The sequence below is a fragment of the Dryas octopetala genome, chromosome 2, assembly GCF_963921425.1.
Source record: "Dryas octopetala chromosome 2, drDryOcto1.1, whole genome shotgun sequence".
NCBI classification, from domain to species: Eukaryota; Viridiplantae; Streptophyta; class Magnoliopsida; order Rosales; family Rosaceae; genus Dryas; species Dryas octopetala.
Genome location: NC_141367.1, coordinates 27,163,601 through 27,178,825, shown reverse-complemented (window position 1 = coordinate 27,178,825; position 15,225 = coordinate 27,163,601). Strand labels below are relative to the sequence as shown.

The 15,225-nt window shown below is 36.0% G+C and overlaps 2 protein-coding genes across 3 annotated transcripts in view; one reads left to right on the top strand and one right to left on the bottom strand.

The window, feature by feature from the left end:
- LOC147294979 (transcription factor WER-like) overlaps positions 1–5,403 on the top strand; it is a 5,998-nt gene extending 595 nt beyond the window's left edge. Inside the window, exon 3 of the mRNA XM_086231230.1 lies at positions 5,016–5,403. Within this exon, the coding sequence (XP_086087356.1) occupies positions 5,016–5,403 (388 nt within the window). The remainder of the gene's footprint in view (positions 1–5,015) is intronic.
- A 1,381-nt stretch (positions 5,404–6,784) lies between these two features.
- On the bottom strand, positions 6,785–14,937 carry LOC147294978 (carbonic anhydrase 2-like). 2 transcript variants are annotated; one of them, XM_086230378.1, is made up of 10 exons: positions 14,780–14,937; positions 14,558–14,658; positions 10,078–10,139; positions 9,672–9,812; positions 9,475–9,523; positions 9,241–9,357; positions 8,819–8,872; positions 8,261–8,346; positions 7,491–7,596; positions 6,785–7,181 (listed from the first exon to the last, which is right to left on the bottom strand). In XM_086230378.1, the coding sequence occupies exons 2-10, from the start codon at positions 14,612–14,614 to the stop codon at positions 7,017–7,019; spliced, it is 837 nt and encodes a 278-aa protein (XP_086086504.1). In that variant the 5' UTR covers positions 14,615–14,658; positions 14,780–14,937; the 3' UTR covers positions 6,785–7,016. The 2 variants fall into 2 exon arrangements, with proteins under 2 accessions (XP_086086504.1, XP_086086505.1); XM_086230379.1 differs by lacking the exons at positions 14,558–14,658; positions 14,780–14,937 and adding an exon at positions 10,428–10,569.
- Positions 14,938–15,225: the final 288 nt, after the last annotated feature.

The window sequence follows — 15,225 nt, the reverse complement described above, 5'->3', positions numbered from 1 at the left end:
AAATTAGGTAGCTTATGAAAGACAGAAGGTTAAATAAAGAAACTTAAATTCTAGTGTGGACCAACGTACACTTATGTGTTTTGACTGTTTGTGGAGAGATAGAAAACAATAACATAATAATGTGCGGTGCCCCATGATTGAAATGCCTTAGATTGAAGGGCAGGCAGGTTTGTCACTTTGTCGATCGCTAGTACAATAATTACATTTACCACAGGTCCAATTATTTGATCGAACAAGGAATTTATAATTAATTACCCGGCCATGCATATATGAACTCTCAAGTTTTGGAAACAAACATATATATGTGCTGTGCCACGGGGCAACATACAATTACAAGCTAGCTATCACGCACTCGTGACTTGTTTATTCACAATGGACATTATTATTTGAGGAATTTTAACGGTGAGTACCCCAAAGCCATTGGAAAAGAGGTAATTAAACGAAAAATTAGTCTATATAACTGTATTACCGTTTCAAGGTGTAATAAATTTATAAATGGTGGGTAATTTTAAACCCCCTAACCAACTTAAAAATTTTCCTAAACCCTCACTCATCTAGAAACTCTCTCAAAACCCTCAAAAACTTATAATATCTTTTTTACCCTCTTGACGCACTCTGACGCGTGCGCTGATGTGGATAAGTGAAACTGAATTTCAAAATTCAGTTACACTAAAAAATTATAATTTTACATTATTATTAATTAGAATTAAAAATAAATTTCACCATTATTTTCTACAGAAAAAAAAAAATAATTACACCTTTATTTGAAAAAAAAATAACAATTATATCAATTCAGTGTTTCACTAGAGACTAAATTCAGTTTCAGTTTGAATTCATTGAAGTTTTAGTGAATTCAAATTCAGTTTCACTGAATGCACTGAAACTGAATTTAGTGAAACTCAAATCCTAAGCTATGTCATCGGCGTCCACATCTCCGATCTCAAACTCAAACCATTAGACTACACCGTTGTCGTCCAGATTTTGAATATTCGACCACCTCACATGCGCCGAGTACACGACTCATAAATGAATCACCTTTTTCACTTCTCCCAACCATGCAATGAACTCTGGTCCTTTGGTCCTATACAACAATAATCACCAAAAGCGTGAGGCTGCCTAGATCTGTTTCCACCTGCAAATTTCAGGACCACAATTTCATTCAAAATTCATCTAAAACTCACAGTTGAAACTGTTTCACAAACTGAGACTGTTTCACTAACTGAAACTGTTTAATCTCAATAAAATTCCTAAAACAAACCAAAAGATCCAAACTTTTAACGATCAGAGACATTAACATAAATTACAAATATGAAAGTTAGGCATGCTAAATATGCATAAATTGAAATTGTGAAGCAAACCTTCACAAGATCTCCTAGTTCCTCCTTGCATTCCAGTTTGTCCTCTGCCAACCAGTTTTCCAAAAGGTTCTTCTTGTTCTGATTCACAAAAAACAAAATTATTAAAGCATGAATCGAAGCCAAAAAAATGAACAAAATCAGGTCTTAATCGCCACCACTTACGGCGGAGCCGCCGCAATGGCTGTGAGCAGGGGCGAATCTAGGATTTCAAAGTGGGGTGGGCTAAACTTAGCTTACGAACTATTTTTGTCTTAAAAAAAAAAATGTTGCACCTAGTTAATTAGGGGGGACGTAATGGCAAATACTATATAACACTATCTAAGTTGCGCCCAACGTTTCTTCACTAAGTAAAAATTATTAATTATCAATTAATTATCGATACTATTAATTAAAAAATTCTCGTTCAATGGGGATGATCATACATTCAGCCAGAAATTTATCGTCTATCTTGTTTCGAAGTCGATTTTTTAATAAACCTCATAAATGAAAATGCTCATTCTTTCGGTGATGTAGCAACATAAAGAGTCAACACCAGACGAATCAATCTATCAATCAAGTCGTAGTCTTTTGCCAACCCTATTTCTACTAATTTAATAAACAGTTGAGAAAAAAATAAAAAACAAAGACCATGGAGATATAAACCCAAATTAAAACTAATATAATACCTTATTAGAGACTTAGAGCTAGAACTGTGTGTGGTGGGGGCTAGGAGATGAGAGAGATCTATGTGTTGCTCTCATTTGCATAGGTAAGAAGTTTTGGGGATCAGGGGAAAAGGAAACAATTTAATTAAAATAATTTTTTATTCTTTGGTGGGTTAATAACTTAATGTTCAGCACATGATTACTGTCATGGAATGATGAGTTAATTAACTTAATGTTCAGCAAAATCAATAAATAAAAGGGCCAATGGGATTTGGATGGAAATGGACTGGGCTAGGCTTCAAATGTATACAACTAAGCTTAAAAAAACCCAAAAAAGCACCTGGGCTGCAGCCCAGGCAGCCCATAACATAGATTCGCCCCTGGCTGTGAGGTTCAATTTGGGGTTTCTTGATTCATCAACAATTGGACTAATCCAAACACATAGAATTGAAGAGCACAACGAGAAGAAGAAGATGGGTACCTGACTCGACGGAAATGGTTGCCGGAACACAAAGATCGCCGACAAGGATGTCGCCGGCTTCTCTCCTTCGAAACGACGAGCCTAAGGGTCGTCCAAATCTTCTGATGGCACCAGTGGACTCGAGACAACAAGAGGAAGCCATCCATGCATGGCGGTCCGGCACCTTGTCGTCGCCGGAACTGGCGGATCTCCTGCGAGGGAGATTGGGTCTGCCTAGACCCGATCCAGCGTGGACGCTAGCTTTCATGGCGAGTGGAATAAAGGGGGAGGAAGAGGGAGGAGAGGCGAGAAGATCGGGACTGGTATCGCCGGCAACCGTTGCCGAACGACGAAGCATGCACCAGCGACAGACACCCGGAGAGAGAAAGAACGTACATAAGAGAGAGAGAGTCTGAGTGAGTCTAACCCCCTATTGTGTTATAATCAATGGGAGAGATTAAAAAAGGGTAAAACTGGAATAGTAAAAAAATAGGGGTCAAACTATTAGTTGACTAAAGGGTTTTGGGAGAGATTAAATGTCCAATAGGGGTTGGGAAATAGTTTTATTAAGAGTAGAGGTTTATAAATAACTAAGTTCAAATTTGGGGGTTTTAAATAGTTTACTCATTTATAAATTATAATATGAGTGGACGTTATTAATATTATACTTTAAAAGTATAAATCCGTCATTCACCTATACTATAAAATGTGAATTAATTACGTTACATAGTCACGGTCCTACAATATCTTTTTATGATAAAAATAAAATCCTCCCAAATCTGCCTGACAAATAAGAAATTTAATATTATTGTTTTATAATTCAAAATACAAGGTTGAAAAGTCTCAAAGAGGCATTTAATATCATTAATATTAACGGAAAGGGCTACAAGGAAGAACATGTTGCGGTGAAGTTGGAAACTTGGAACTTTGAAGAAGAATGGCATTGATGTAGGCATTGAATTGAATTTGTACCCATTGGAAATTAAAGCGTGGTTGGTTGTTGGTCTTCGTGTTAATTGAGTGGGTATTGGATGCATCATGCATGCTACATGGGTCAATGCCTAGTTACCTACTATAATATAATTAATTAACAATAATTAAGTAGTCATGAAAATCAATGCTCTCCGGTTACAATGCCGACAAACCCAATTAATTAATAAGAATACAAACGACTTCTACTTGGCTCATAAAATTATGTCATAATGGGTCACGCAGTGGTACTGCCAAGCTTTCTGGAAATGAAGTTATATGGAAACAGCCAAACAGGCTAACCTGTTCATATATAAATACAAGCTCGAGTCCAAGAGCTTAGTATATACCTCACTCACGGCGATCGAACCCCTCTGGCCTTCGATCGATCTGTTTGTGTGTAGGAAAATGGAAGCGAAAATGAGTACAAGAAAGGGTTATGGACAGAGGAGGAGGATAGGATTCTGCTAGAGTACGTAAGGGCACATGGAAGAGGCCACTGGAACCGCATTCCTAAGCTCATGACGGGTAAGGCCGGATTATTAAAGATATATATTATATATATGTAGTAATGTAGAAGCAAACAAATTAAATGTTAATTCGCTTGTTTTGTGAATATATATGATTTATGATATGTATATATAATAGAGTTAAAGAGGGAGTGGAAAGAGCTGCAGATTGAGGTGGGTGAACTATCTGAGCCCAAATGTGAAACGCGGCCATTTTTCTGACCAAGAAGAAGACCTCATTATCAGACTTCATAATCTGCTTGGAAACAGGTTTTTCTTTTTCTTTTTGTTTTATAAGAAAATGACTTTTCTTTTTGTAGATATACATATATATAAATATATATGAGTAAATTACAATTTAGTACTTCAACTTTACATGTTGTTTCAATTTAATACCCCAATTTTGAAAACTTTCAAAAAAGTACCTCAACTTTCATTTTGTGTCAAAATAGTACCTCCGTTAGTTTTTATGTCAAATAAACCGTTATCTGCTGACGTGACAGGGACATTTTCGTCTTTTTTCCAAATTTAAAAAATAATAATATTTTTAAAAATTTTTTGAATACAAATTTTTTAAAAAATAATTAAAATACAAATAACATTTCCCCTCCTCCTTCCCCACCCATACCCACGCAGAACCACCCTCCCCGCCCCCACCCAGCCCCTCCCTTCTCCTCCCCCCTTCCCTCCCCAGCCCGCCCCCCCTCCCAGCCCGACCGGCCCCCTCCCTTCCCCTCCTCCCCAGCCCACCCCTACCCCCTCCCCCTCTCCCTGCCCGACCCACCCCTCCCCCCCCCCACCCCAGCCCCAACCCCCGTCGCACACCCCTCCCCCCAGCCCCAGCCCCTCCCATCCCCGCCCCGCCCCGCCCCGCCCCTCCCCCCGCCCCCACAAAATGACAGAAGTACTATTTTGACACAAAATGAAAGTTGAGGTACTTTTTTTGCAAGTTTTCAAAGTTGGGGTACTAAATTGAAACAATATGTAAAATTGAGGTACTAAATTGTAATTTGCTCTATATATATATTGAAAATGTTCAATAAATTGATGAATATATATGAATGAATGTATGTAGGTGGTCTCTGATTGCGGGGCGTGTTCCAGGTAGAACTGACAACCAAGTAAAGAACTACTGGAACACTCATTTGTGCAAGAAGCTTGGCATCAAAAAACAAACACCTGCGGCAAGTGGTGGACTCAAATCTAAGCACTCTGATCAAAGCTGCTGCAGTAGTAGTAGTGCAAGTGCTACTGTGAAAGCAGCCATGGAACTAGATGTGAAAAATGATGAAAACCCAATATCAGGGCATGTTGGTGTCGATTCTTATAATGACCAAGACATACAATGGATGAACAAGCATTGTGCTCATGACTCGCTTTCATTGTCTACTCATCATCATTCGATTCTCAGTAGCTGGGGCATGGTGCAAGTTCTAGAAGGATACCCTCTTGACCTATTGTAATTTATTTGTAGCTAACAATTAAGCTAGCTAGGTTTCTAACATTTTCTGGCCTCTTTTCTTTTTTAATTTTTAATCTAGTTTTTTTCTTGTTAATGTAGGAGAGAGATTTGTTCCACTTTTAAGCAAACAATTTAGAAACCTACAGAAATTTAAAATCATCTTTAATTTTCACTTATCTTCACTTATTATCCAATTAGATGCTGATTTTGAGGTGTTTAGCAGTTAAAATATTTACACATTTATTTTCATTAATAATATAAATTTTAAGCCTATAATTTAAATCATTTGTCTGCCAAAAACCAAACAAAAACAAAACACTATTTGCGCAACAGCATTGGTAACTGGTACTATAATATGTTATTTGATTTGAAATTTGGTATTTGGAACAGTGTGCCATTGATTCTAGCCTAAAGGTCCTCCTTGGACTGGAGCTGGTCCACACGTAGGTGCTTTACTCACGGAGACTTTGTTGCATTTCTACGTTTTTTGATGCAAGCTCTCCGCGTGCCCTATAATTGCCTTTTCAGTTTTTAATTTGAGTAGTGCTATCCAACTTCTTGATCAATCTTCTTTTTAATTATTTTTATTTTACAATATATTTTTATGATCAAAATTATTTATTTTTTAAATAATTATTTAGAAATTATTTTTGTAAAAAATCAACTAAATCGAAAATCAACAATGAATCAAATTGTCACAAAAACTATCTGTTTATTTGATCACAGTCATATAACCAAACGATTTTTGATTTGGTTGATTTTTTGCAGAGATGATCTTCATAGTTAAATCTAAAAAATGAACAATTCGGATCATGAATATACATTGCGAAATTAGAATAATAAAATAAAAAATCGGTGGAGAAGGTAGATTGGAGAATGTGGATAACATTCCCCTTTCAATTTAAAATTTTTTTTTTTTTTTTTGGAGCCTGGACTTGTAACTTCAACGACATCGTGGACTTTATAAGAATTGCTAGGCCTCAGGCCACCAAAATACCAACAAGGAAAAAGCCCAAGATTTTGTTTTAGATTGCTTTCCCAAACTGGTTTTTGCTCCAACAAGTTTTGTTAAGAATTGCTAGGCCTGAGGCCCAAACTGCTTTGACCTTGGACCTTGCACTTTTAACTTCACCGACATCCATGTGTGGACTTTATAAGAATTGCTAGGCCTCAGGCCATCTTGTAGTTGTTTTGGGCCTCAGGCCACTAAATTACCAACAAGGAAAAAGCCCAAGATTTTGTTGTGGATCACTGGATTGCTTTCCCAAACTGGTTTTTGCTCCAACAAGTTTTGTTATTCAACTACTTCCATTGTTCTATAACATTAATTCATTAAGAAAAAGGAAACGTCAAACAGAAGAGCTGTCTGTAAGATGAAAGTCTAAACCAGAATTTCGCAATCACTGTATTAAAATTTCAGTGTTTGAAGCTAGGAAGATGGCCATAGAGAGGTAAATTTTTACATTTGGCGAAAAAGAGAAAGCTACGTTATTTCATTTTTGACACAAGCCATAAAGACTATTATTTTGCCATATGTTGTTGGAAAGGAAATGCAAAACATGCACATTGGAAAAAATAAATAAAACAAAAAGGTTTCTTGGCAATGTTTGATGCTCATACAGACAAAGTGGGGTTGATGTTGAAATCAAGATCCCAAAGCTGGAAGGCACCATTGACAAAATCATAGTGTGCCCCCTTCACAGAAAGAGTTTTGTTGACCACGGCCTCTCTCACGAATGGATATGTCAGTAAGTTTCCCAGGGACACATTCACAGCTTCCTGCATTAGGGTCCCAAACAATAGCCTTTCAGAATAAATGCGATGCGATAAGTCAACATTGTATCACCATCAATTTACTCTCTGAGGGACCATTATGGTTAATGGTCCCTCACAAGATGAAGCTTATGAAATATGGTTCTAAAAAAACATTGAGCCTTGTTTTATGTACCAGATGGCTAACTAGTATTTTTAACGTTTAAACAAAAGTTACTGAATGCTGTCATTAAATTTCAGGCATTATGATCAGAATCTCCTTCAAGTGGAGCTCTTATTCCAGTTTCTACTTTAGCTTATGCAATGAAAAATTACCTTCTCCAAGTTGCTGCACTGATCTGCGAAACTTAATGCACTGCATTCTGTTTTGACCTTGGACTTTGCTGGTGCGCAGATTTTGACCCAATTCTCTATAAAGTCACTGAAAATTCAATATATAAACGGAGAGACTGTTAATGCATGCATAATCAATTCAATTTAACTAATGAACAATTAAACTGGATCAGAAAGTAAAGAGAAGTTTCTAGTTGAGTTTGTGGCATATGTACGTACAACAGTACATGTCATAATTAGAGGAGAACTAAAGACAGTAGTCATATTTCTGGCTGCACGGACAGTCAGGACCATATTGCTAGATGTTCATAATTAATGGTATCTCAAAGCATCCGGAAAGTTATGTATATTTCAAAGAAAAATTGGAAAACAAAGAAGCTGTGGCAGTCAAAGGTACTTATATGCTTCTAATTCTTGCTTTATCAAACTTTTTGGATGCTCCCAAAAAATTAGATGGTACCACTACAGGATAAAGTCGTTCATATTCCTTTCGTATTAAGTTGGACATGACAAGCAATCAATATTATATTACAGCAATCATAGCAATAGCCAATAGCAACAAGACCAAATCACATGGGATGATGGGAAGGGAAAACCCACCAATTTGGAAGTTCTAAAAGCCAACATGCTAAATTGTCTACTTAATTCAAGCTTGTACTTTGATTATCCATCTTTTAAACCCAAATCAGAAAGATATGTGCAAAGTACGTGTTTAAGCAAACTTCTGCATTCATATATAAATGAAGACTTACCTAGCAGTGGTCCCATCATCTGGGATGGACATGAGCCCCTTTATACCCCCACAGCAGCTGTGTCCAATGACCACAATATTCTCCACCTGAAATACAATACATTCTCTTTGTAACTACGTTTCCTAAAAAGAAGATATAATACTCACACTTCACAATTAATTACTATTCATTCTCCACTTCTATTTGCAACTTTTCTTTCTTCCATTTTTTGTGGAGGGGGTGGGGAATATATATGCTATCATCCAAAAGAAAGGTACTGCCAGTTTAACTACTGTTCAAGGTCATAAGGTCTGGGAATTTGTAGATTCTGGAAGGGATGGCATCAATTTGGGGTTGGTGGGCACATGCATGACATGGATGGGGGTCAGTTGAGTACGAAAGAAACATGATTAGGTGTAAGGAACACTCCCAATGACTAGCCGACTAGGCCACCATTATTGAATAACCGAGCAATGTGTCCAAACAAATAAAAGTTAAAAATCGAAAAGAGTGGTGACGAAGAAGCAGTGCCGCTAAAAGTAAAGGCTGAGTATTAAAAAGGGTGGCTTCTATATTCACCTTCAGATGCAATACCGCATATTCAATTGCCGCACCCACTCCTGAGTATTTTGTCTGCAAGAAAACAAAAGTCAATAAAAATGGAAAATACTGTGCTTATTCACTGTTTGTTAGTACACTCGACGGGGTTGAGGCCATTTTACATTTCCTTCAAAAAAATAAACAGAAAACAGACGGACCCATTTTCCATTTTCCTTTATATTAAGACAATCACAAAGCAAGCACAATGGTCAACAAGGGTAAGAACTATTAGGTGCTTGATGCCAAACAACCCACTTATTAACATGTAATGCATGCTGATGCTCACTATGGTACATTAATACTACAATATTTTCGTCTTCATTATACACAATTACAAAATAAAAATATTAAAAAAAACAAATGCAAGTGGTGAATTTAAGAGGGGTCTCTGTTATGCGAACCAGGTCATACGGAGGGACCATGTTAGCGATGTTTCGAACCACAAAGGCCTCCCCGGGTTGGAAATTCAGGATATGTGAGGGGCAAACTCGAGAATCTGAGCATGCAAATACCATAAACTGCATAGACATTGGACAGTACAAGTTTATTAGCTCAATAAATTAACAGCACGCGATAATTCGATATTATATATCATGTCATTAATTAATTAGTAGCTAATTATCTGATTCACTGACCTTGGGGCTCTGGCCTGTGGCGAGTTTGCCATACAAATCAGCATCTTTCCTGGCAAAAAAAGGCAGCGTTGCCGTCAAGTACTCCCAGTTGGAAATCAAAAGGGTAGTTTTGGAAATTCAAGACAGAGCAGAAAAGAGGGGATGGAATTAAGCGAACAGCATATTCGGAGAACCTTTTTTTATTTTTTTTTACTTACTCGAATTTCTCCTTCTTGAAGTGGATGAAACCGGATTCAATTTTCTCGACTGGGTCGAACTGCTTCGAACCGGCGGCCTCCAACTCGGCGGTTATCTGCTTGATCTTTGCGGCGGCGACGCCCTCGAGGTTACCTTTCTCGCTGTAACCGGAAAGAAAGAGTTATTAAATAAAAGTCGTCAGATAAGTTCAGGTCCAAGTGGGACCCGCCGTGACGGACGGCTGATCCAATGGCACCCGAAGCGGGACCCACGTGGTAACAACTGCCCGAAAAGAGGCTGAAACTGAAAGCGCGTCTGAGACGGACGACGGAAAAGAAAGTATAAAATGACAAATAAAGACAGCTATGCTTTAACTAATTACAGCAAAGAGAACCGTCAGATGATTTGTCTGGACGAGGAAAGTACCTCAGGAGCTTGGAAAGTCCGGCAATGGCATCCTCGTACGAGTCCTTAGCCATGTCGTCCTTCTGTGAATTCCCAAAATTAACAGAACACAAAATCATCAATTTTCATAATTCTGAACAGCAAGATATATCATAATTATATAATTTGATCTCAAATTACAGATTCACTAATTTCTTCAATGAATCAAAGAATACACAAGCGGTAATAGAATCTGACAAAATTGAAGACAAAGATAGACTATCGTAATTGACATGCATGCGCAGTTAAAATATATCGGATCAAAGATCGACGGAGAGGATTGAGTTTCTGAGAAGTCGAAAAAAGAAGGATCGAGAACCGTGTGTACGGACCTTTTGGGTGATGATATAGTAGTGGTGGTGCTTCTGATTTCTGAATCTGGCTTTTGGGATTTTTGGAGACAATTCACTTAAAAGGAGGTAATGAGGATTTGAGGGAGAGGAGGACTCACTCACCACCAGTTGAGCACTCACGTAAACTGTGCCTGCTATTTATACCACTGACTTGGCAAATTCATTATTAACCCCATGTTATATCCAAACTTTGACTTTTATGGAAACTCCATAATCTTTTTGAATAATTACGTACGACGTAAGCAATGAATAACAAAGTATGAAACGCGTTGTCGTGTGTTTTTACATTGTAATTGCCAACTTAATAAACCAAAAATACTATAAATAAAATGTTTATGTCACTGGCCGGTATATGATTCTAGCTTATGTCTATTTTTCTCATCACACTTCGCGAAAAATGAAAAAATATATATAAATATACAATGTTACATATAATTTTTTCTTAGATATTATACCTTTTTTTATCTAGATAATGAAAATTTGAATTAAGAACTAGATAAATATTATTAGGCTAATAGCTAACTGGCGAGGTACTTTATATCAAAAGTAAGTATTCATAGAATCATAGGGTGTGTTTAGAACTTTAGTCTTTAGATGTAGTTTAATACTACTAAATATGGGCAAGGTGGGTCAAGTGCTATAGATTAGTAACCAATTGTGTGGTAAATGCCTAAAAGGAAGAAATATTAAAAAATTAAATATAAGAACTAAGAAGGGAAAATGAAAAACAAAAACAAAAATAAGTGGCACCAATATAGCCAAGGGAGCAGGTGTGCGGATGCATGGACAGGTCAATTAAGCATATGGGTAGGCGCCAGTGCGCCATGGGGTGGCTAGTGGGAACGTGACGACGAGCGATTATGACCGGAATAAAATAAGGAAATAGTACGGTAGTCTCCACTTTTTTTTTTTCAATTTTTTTTATCAATTATTAGATATAATATTTTATTTTTAGATTTATTGATTTTAATTACGAAATTTCAATAATTTTTTAGTTTAGATATCAAAATTCAATAGCATTTTAGATTAGCTACTAGTTAAAAATTCAAACAAAATGATAAAGTAAAAGATTATTAGAATTTACAAATATTACATCACATGCAACTATAATAAAAAAATAAAAATAATATTACATCACAAATATTACATTAATTTATACTATATTGTATTAAAAAAAAATCAATCTAATCACAACTTAACTGTGACTATCTTGGTAAATTTAAAGAGACAACTCACACCACTATACTATATATTATTTTGAGTAAAAGTGTTGTTTTTATCTCTATTTATACTATATTGTAGTATAATTTCTTAAAAAAAAATTCAATTAAGTCACAATTTAACTGTGACATCTCACAACTTAGATATAACTGTCGTTCAGTTATAACTAAATTTGAAGTTGTGAGTGTCGTACAGTCACAACTAAATGTGAAGTTGAGACTACATTAGCAAATTTTTAAGATAATATAAAAGCCTCAAGGGCAATTTTGTCAAAAACTTATAAATTTTAACTAACACCCATTATATGTGGGTCAAAAGACAAAAATATCAAATGAAAAAGGCTCAAATCAAATTGGTCAACATATTTGTGACCTAATCTAAAAAACTACATTTAAATTTGGTAGTTCAATTGAAATATTATATGATATTTATGTTATACCAAAAAACTATTGAGATTTGCTATTTAATCTTAAATTTTTATTTATTTTTTAATATTAAATATATAAATACTATGTAAGTTGTATAATAAATGTTGAGAAAATAAATTGAAATATCTAGCATTGATAAAATAATAATTGAGCTAGTGATTAAAGCAGTTCTGTTTTTCTATTTATAATGAGATGTCACATCGGCATGAAGCATTGAAGCCCATCACGTTGAAATATAAAACGCCAAATTTAATTATCAGCATGGCGTAAAATAGCAGACTTTTTCATACTTTTTTCCTCAATTAAAGATTTAAGATTGAACCAAGATTGAAGGGTTTTTGTTCATCACGGACTTTAAAAAACGACATTTTCATTTTGATTGTGACTACCAACAAATACAAGGTGGTCTCATTGTCACTCTTTGGTGAAAGAAGAAAGGGCTTCTTGCAACTTGTATTTTAATATTCTCCGATGGAAATCATCGACTGTGATTGCTGGTTAGACATTTTTCTCTATCTTCTACAATATTGATGAGAAGTTGGGGTAAAGGTGAATAATGGGCCACATGGACCGACTTAGTCATGAATATAGGGGACTGAAGTCAATGGGTCAATAGGGTTAAGGCTATGTCATTGGCTCTCGAAGTTTTCAAGGGGCAATGCCTAAATTAAATGAAACCAAATTACTAAACAAAGTTTGAATATAAGGACTGAAATCGCAACAATAATAATGTTTTTTTTTGTTGGCCACTGGTCACTACAACAATAATAATGTTAACACAAACCAAAAATCATTATTTATTGGAACGTATTGATTGGATGATGTAGATGGTTTTCTAACACCGGCGTTGTCGGATGTAACCGGGCCAGTACATGTTAATTATGAATTTATTTAAATATGGGGATTCGTAAATAATTAGCAGACCAGAAGACACATGATGAAACAGAAGCTTCAATCTTGATGCAGATGTTGATCTCTTCTCTTGTCTTGAAGTTGAAGTAATTAAAATATTGATGTCTCCAATTAGTAGCTTGTTAAAATGTTATTTATTTAACTAATGAATAATGGTGTTTTAGCTGCCTATTGTACTATCAAAATATTTTAATTCCTACATTTAATTTAGTATACAGATTTTAGAGCGGCGGCATGTTACACAATGCCAAATTCACTGGATGGAGTTAATATGTAGTGCACCATTCGTGCCATAAATTAAGAAACAAATATTTTGTATTCATCTGGAAGCAGTTAGGTTTATTAGTTTATTTATTTTATGATTTTTATCACAATGTACTACAGTTAACTGAAGTTGTGAATATAAAGTTCTGCAAAGCCTGACACAACTCCTAACATTTTTTAAAAAAAATAATTGATGTTGACTAGTTAGTTACATTCGGGTTCATACGTGTGATTTGCGGGTACAAACGGAGCTGCATAGTGGGTTATGGTTCTAAACCCTTAGCCCATAGCCCACAACCTATAGCACAAGGCCTAGTCCCCCACCCCAAGGCCCAAATCCCAAGCCCATTTCACTTTAAAATTCTGGTTTTGTGACTTCCATCATTGTTCGCAAGCAATTGCGTCATGCATCCAAACTTCCAAAATATAAATTAAAAGTTAAAATATTGTGAAGAAATCTAGGAATCTATCTCAAAACCAATTGTCAATGGGAGGAGTAACTCAAATCCTTATAAGTTACTAGTAAAGCCCTCACATTGAAGATGTGAGATTTCTCTCAACACGCCCCCGCACGTATGGCGTCATTTAAGCCTCACACGTGGACAATTTATATTGGGTGACGTGGGAGCACATGTGGCCATTAGGCGCATCACGTGGATAACCTGTTATGATACCATGAATAAATCTAAGCATTCATTCTAAGACCAATTGGCAATGGAAGGAGTAGTCTAAATCCTTATAAGTCACTAGCAAGACCCTCACATCTTCAATATGAGATTTCTCTCAACAATACCCACGTGAGAGTGGATCGAAAATAAAAATTTGTATGGAACAGTTATAACATATCATCATGTATCAGACTAATATGATACAAATAACTGTTTTTTTGGTGATTCGTCTTAATTATCATTGATTCAATAAGTTTTTCTCAAGTTTGAAAGTTTTCTTCATTCTAATAAAAAAATCATTTATAAATTCATTTACTACTTAAGAAATAAGAATACTAATTTAATTAGTTGGCTTTGGAAAAAGTTAGAAGGCAATTAGAATATATCATTATTAAATTGTTGATCTAGTTCATGCCATCGAAATCATGAACTGACGCCAAATGTTTTTGTTTTTGTTTTCTTAAGTAATTAATAAGCTTTGTGAATGGTGCTTCTTGTTATATTATATAAGTTATAGCAATCATAATAACCGGACTAAGATTCACACTGCTATTGAAATATCCTCTAGTTAGCTCCTTCAAGAATTCAACCTATACCAAAAGTTGGAAGATCATACCGTGACCTTTGTTGAAGCACAACATAGCATCATGCATTTTCTAAACGTTCCAACCATGATTCTCTCCTTTTTGGGTACCCCTTTGGCCCTTTCCTTGCGACCTTTAAAAAAATTGAAATCAGAAGCTCTGAGTCTGTGTGTTCAAAATACAATGCAGTGCAGCAAACTGGGTATTAATTATTGGAAAAAGAAGGAAATGAGTTAAAAAGAGAGGTTAATTACCAAGTAGGAGAGCTAGAAATAGGCTCTAATTCTGATACTGAGAAAACGAGGAGCTACAGCTACCTGGGGCCGTGGGGCACATAAGAAGGGTCAGCCACAAAAGTCAAGCCATATATGGCTATCCATGTTGGAGACAAATCAGAGAATTTGGGACTTGGAACTTGGAAGGTCTAATATATAATGCTCCACATTTGGTTTGGGCCATTCCCTATGGATAAAGAAAGCTCTAACCTATGAAATGAGGATCTCATGTTGCATCCTCTGCATACTATTACTCCACCATGGCATCATCTTCAACTACCCAATCATGGTGCACCACTTGGAACTGATGTGTTTTGTGTCTTCACGCCGATTACCAAACAACCACAATTTCAGGACAAAATTGCGGATGGTTATTTTGGACTGCCGAGGAAAACAACATACCGTTTGCCCTATAATGTTATTTA

Bases quoted from the DNA above. Each gene is read 5' to 3' on its own strand.
- LOC147294978 (XM_086230378.1), bottom strand. From the start codon at position 14,614: ATGGTTGGAACGTTTAGAAAATGCATGATGCTATGTTGTGCTTCAACA. The intron at 8,347-8,818 runs GTGAATATAGAA...ATTGTATTTCAG, and splicing joins ATGCGGTATTGCATCTGAAG to GTGGAGAATATTGTGGTCAT. The intron at 7,182-7,490 runs GTAATTTTTCAT...ACCCTAATGCAG, and splicing joins AGTGCAGCAACTTGGAGAAG to GAAGCTGTGAATGTGTCCCT.